Genomic DNA, 5202 nt, shown 5'->3' with positions numbered 1-5202 from the left:
GTACAGGGAGAGAAGTGCGGCCAAGGAAGACCGCCATGGCTTTGGCCTGCCCAGCTGTTCCTGTTCACTGAGATCGAGACTGATAGAGAAACGAGTTTCTTTGGACACAAGGGGGTTGAAAGGCCAAGGCGGATGTACAAAATTGAACTCGGGAGATAAAAATGTAGCAGATAACACATAGCATTTAAAAAGGCACAGGAGTGGAAGACGGGTGTCCGCCCAAGTGTTTAGAATCTCCCCTTTAGCGCCGACCAAGTCAAGCACAGAGGCTGAGCTACGCACGCGAGCATCTGCAGTCCGCCCCGCCCCCGGCTCCTGGGCGCAGCCTCTGGGTTGCGCAGGCGCTGCAGTTGCCATGGAGACGCGTGGCCCTTCCCTGGCGCAAGGCGCCGCCGGAAGCCACGGGCTCAGCGGCTGCGGGTCTCCAGCTGCCCGAGGTGAGCGGTCCCGTGGGCGGATGGACGGCGGCAGCGGTGGGGCCCGGGCGTCGGAGGACGACGAGGACGAGGAGGAGCGAGAGGGCTGCATGGCGGCCTCGCAGGCCTCCAGATTGCCCCCCATCGCGGGCTGCACCTCAGAACTGACCAAACGGAAGGTGAAGAAGAAAAAAAAGAAGAAAAAGACAAAGAGGTCGGGCAAGGGGGACGGTAAGAGGAGCAGCTAGCGCGGCAGCCTCAGCTCCCACACCTGAAATTCTCCGAGGACACCCACCCCACCCCTGAGAACCCCATCTACTCGAGGACCAGTTCAGCCCAGAGACAGAAACTCGTCGGTACTAATCAGAGGTCCTCTGGCTCCCCGCACGACGAGACGCCAGCCCTTCCTATAGAGACCATCCATGTCCACAGAGACCCACATCCTGCGTTGAGAGTTCTCAACACCTATGGAGACCTTCAACCCCACGCAGGAACACCCCGCAGAGCCTCCCAGCCCCGCAGTGACTCCTAGCTTTATACAGACACTCATCTTTCTAATCCCTCAGTCCAAACTCAAAATCCTGATCATCCTTACCTTCCCCACAAAACCCTCAAGCTCTCCTACAGCGATGCCTTTATCCTCATACACAGACTTCCCCCACCCACAGGTAGTGAGGCACTAGTGACCTATTCTCTCAGGCACACACAGAAACACAGGCTCTTGCCTTTCAGCTCTTGCCTTACAACCTCATTTGTTAGGGGCACCTGCCTCTGGGTGCCCTGTATGCTGAGTGGCTCAGTTGTGTCTGACTCTTGGCGACCTGATGGACTGGAGCCCTCCAGGCTCCTCTGTCCATGAGGATTCTCCAGGCAAGAATACTGGAGCGGGTTGCCACACCCTCCTCCAGAGACACCCAGGAAGTGCATATAATACAGGGTATACACCTTGTACAGACCGCCCTTCCACTTCCCTCACCTGCCAAGGCTGACCTTCGACTGCACACAGACACCATCACACCAGGCATTGCTACACACTTTTTATCATCCTCAGCACCCTCAACAACACCCCCTTCTATCAGTATAATCACCAAATAAAGCTAAAGCATAGATAGCCAGCAGGCACACACATTCACAGGCTGTACACTCACCTGCCTAGACCGCTCCCTACCCCCATACACATACAACTATACACATGGGATTCTCACTCCTGGTTTCCCTGTGGACGCATCACAGAAACACACCCACCAACAGCTGCTGCAAACCCAGAGCCCACAGGCTTATCATGCTCCTCTGAGAACTCCCTAGGGACTCCGCAAAGGCCCTGAGCACTCATTTGTGGAAAGAGTGCAACAGTGATGTAGAATGTACCTGTCTGTGGGTGCTCTAAGTCTCTTTTGTCAGTTGTGTGGTCCACTGTGGGGGCTCTTACTATCAGGGAGGTGGATCAGCACCCCTTACCTCTAGCATAGTTTAGTCCTGGGTTCAGGTCTCTGGGCCCTGGCCATCTTTGTGCAAAGCTGACTCCCCTGGCAAGCTGGAGGCCAAGATGTAGCAGCCTTCCCTTGTAGTGGGAGAAGTGGGGAATGGGCAGATTACAATTACTTCTCCAGGTGGAATCATCATAAAAAGGCAAGAAAACAGTTCTGGAGTTTAAGTCAGTAAGCTCCAGGTGTACCTGCCAAACAGATTAGGAAATTTAATATCTTTTTCAGCTTAGCTTCTGACTCTAAAAATTACAGTGGCATGTACCTCATACTGTCAGCAGGGGACACCAAATAGTTTTGGGGAAGTGGGAAGGTATAGGAATGCCAAGAGAGGATTTTTTTCCCCCTTCTCTCCTTTTCTCTCTTTCTTCTTTTGATGGGGGGAGGGAGGTTCCTCTCTCTCTCCCCCCAAAATAGGATGAGCTGAAGAAAGAATCACAACATGTAGCATTTTATATGCACTTTATATAATTCAGAAGTGCTATTAATATTTCAAAAGAATCAGTATACGCCACACAGCAGAAGTATTTCCTGGCTTGGCAGAATGCTTTCCATAGTCAGATTTAGGAAGTTTTTCTGTTGTTCTCCATTTCTTCCATCATAAAAGTGTCTAGACTAGGGGTAAGTCACAGGCTCCCAGAACTGGGCAGTACCTTGGCGAGCAATGGAGAGGTGAGGTGGTGATCTGTGTGGAAAGAACCCGGCGCTGGGAGTCAGGCCCGTGTTCAGATCCAAGCTCTGCCACCTGCTATGTGACATTGGAAAGTGACGGAGGCTTTTGGTGTCTGTTTCCTCACCTGGAAAACAGGGCAGATAGCCTTTCCCCAAGGGGACCTGGCTCATAGTATGTGCTCAGTAAATGGTTCCTCCCTCCCCAGCATGACAACCCAAAGCCTATAGGCAGTGGGTGTGTACGGGGCTGGTGGGCTTGTCCACCTGAGCCCTAGGGTAAAGGAGGGGCCTCCAGTGCCCTCCCACTTCATCTTTGGTGGTTTGGGCATCACCCCTGAGCGGGCTCAGGGCAAGTATCAGAGGCTAACGCCACCCATCTGCTCAGCAGATAAACATCAGAGTCAAGGCATGAAGACTCAGAAGCTGTCTCCAACGTTCCATGACATGTTAGGTCCCAGCAAAGATCACGGCCTGGGGCCAGAGCACAGACAGAACAGGGATGAAAGCAAGCTCTTCTCCTACTCCACCACTGTAAGCCTCCCCCGCTTTGTCGAAATAGAAGAGACCCTTTCCAACCAGGTCAACGAAAGTCTGCGCTGGGATGGCATTCTCGCCGATCCAGAGGCCGAGAAGGAAAGGATTCGCATTTACAAGCTGAACCGGAGGAAGCGGTACCGAATTTGGGCCCTGAAGGGCTTCCACTCTGACCCCGGTGCCGCGGAGACCCCCGAGGACCCAGCCTACCTCTCGGATCAGGACAGCGGCAGCAGCAGGCAGCTGACGGCCGAGGGCCCTAACCAGTGCTCAGAAGGAAACCTCATGTCTACAGCCATACCACCCTGAACGTGCCCAATCTCATCTGATCTCGGAAGCTAAGTGGGGTCAGGCCTGGTCAATACTTGGATGGGAGAAGGAAACCTTATCCCGAATCTCTTCCACCCCAACTTCCCTACTGCTCTGCTGGAGCCAAAGCCCACCCGTGACCTAGACAAGCTTATGATTTATCCTTCCCACCAGTCTATGTGTTAAAACTATATCTATACATAAATAAAAGGAAATCAGACTTACCTCTGAAGGAAGCAGGTATCTGGTGGGTTGATGAGCTCAGTTCGCCTTCCACCAAGATGTCTTTCAATGGCCCAGGAAAGCCACAGCTCCTTAAGAGTGTTAAGCAGGTCGATAAACAAAATTCTCTTCTGAATGTCATTTTTTTCTCAAATAAGCTGGCATCGCTTTGTTATTTAATTTCCCATCACAGCTATCTATAGTCTCTTCCACCCACACAAAAAAGAGAAAGTGGGTAGATAGTATCAATTCTATTTTTAAAAAATATTTATTTGGTTGCTGTCGGGTCTTAGTTATGGCACTCGGATCTTTCATTGTGGTGCTCAGGCTCTCTAGTTGTGACTTCTGGGCTTAGTCCCTCCCTCCCCGCCCACTGCCCACCGAGCCTGTGCAATCTTAGTTCCCCAGTGAGGAATTAAACCCAGGTCCCTTGCTCTGGAAGGCGGATTCTTACCCACTGGACCAGGGAAGTCCCTCAATTCTAGTGTTAATTGCTCAGTCGTGTCGGACTCTTTGTGACCTTATGAACTGTAGCCCGTCAGGCTCCTCTGTCCATGGGATTCTCCAGGTAAGAATACAGGAGTGGGTTGCCATATCCTCCTCCAGGGGATCTTCCCAACCCAGGGATCAAACTTGGGTCTCCTGCATTGCAGGCAAATTCTTTACAGTCTGAGCCACCAGGGAAGTTCCTCAATTCCAAATCTTAAACTAATTTCATGGGTAAAATTCCTCACACAGCATATTTTCAGAGGCCCAAGGAAAATACCCTGAATAGCCTGGAGACTTTTCTTTTTTAGTTAAATATACTCACTGCCCTTTTGTGGCCTTCAGAATAAGGGAGTTCCAGAGCATCCTCTATGGGAGGTTATTATGCGAAGTCTCAAAGGGAATATTGCTTCTCTTATCAATATGGTCCTCCTCTAACCCCCCAAGTTCTGAAGCAATCAAAACGCCCCGCAGTACTACTTGTTCTAAGTTAATGTTCTTGTCTACAAATACTGGGTGAGGGCCATGTGCTGCCTTAGTCTGGGTTCTTCCAGAAGCAGACAAAGACTCCACCGCAAGTAGACGATCTGGGAGGTGAAGGAGGGACCAGTGGAGGGGATGCAGGGGAGGGGAGATGGCCAGTCCAGGGAGACTAGTAGACCAGCTTCCACACCGGGCAGCTGGGCCTCGATCCCACAGGGAAACTCTGTCAGGGTGACCTGGCCTGAGGGCGAGGGAGCTGAGGTGTCACGCTCCCCAGAGGCATTGGCGGAGGGGCCCTGGGGTGATGTTGGTTTCCGGGCATTTCCAGCCTGCCACATGAGGGCTAGAGGCCAGTCTCACCTGTGGGGGAACCGCCCTCTGGCACAAAGAGGCGGCCGGAAGGTTCTGAGGGGTCGAGATGGTCTCTGGGGTAGCACCAAGTACCCCTGTCAGCACGATGCAGGCCCCGAGAGGGACACAGTGGACGTGAGGCTCCAGCCTGCCAAGGAGGTGAAGGCGCGCAGGGTACTCAGGAGAAGTCGAAATCCAACACAAAACATCACAGGAGGCTTATTTAAAACTTAAGAGAAAGTGGT

General features: G+C 52.3%; 1 protein-coding gene across 1 annotated transcript; it reads left to right on the top strand.

The window, feature by feature from the left end:
- Window positions 356-3660, top strand: C19H17orf97 (chromosome 19 C17orf97 homolog). The gene is made up of 2 exons (XM_013971865.2): window positions 356-647; window positions 2961-3660. Exons 1-2 carry the CDS (start codon window positions 356-358, stop codon window positions 3413-3415), a joined length of 747 nt encoding a protein of 248 aa, XP_013827319.2. The 3' UTR covers window positions 3416-3660.

The sequence above is a fragment of the Capra hircus genome, chromosome 19 (assembly GCF_001704415.2).
Source record: "Capra hircus breed San Clemente chromosome 19, ASM170441v1, whole genome shotgun sequence".
In the NCBI taxonomy this organism is placed as follows: domain Eukaryota; kingdom Metazoa; phylum Chordata; class Mammalia; order Artiodactyla; family Bovidae; genus Capra; species Capra hircus.
The sequence above is the reverse complement of the archived record's forward strand: the minus strand, read 5'-3'. Positions and strand labels throughout refer to the sequence as shown.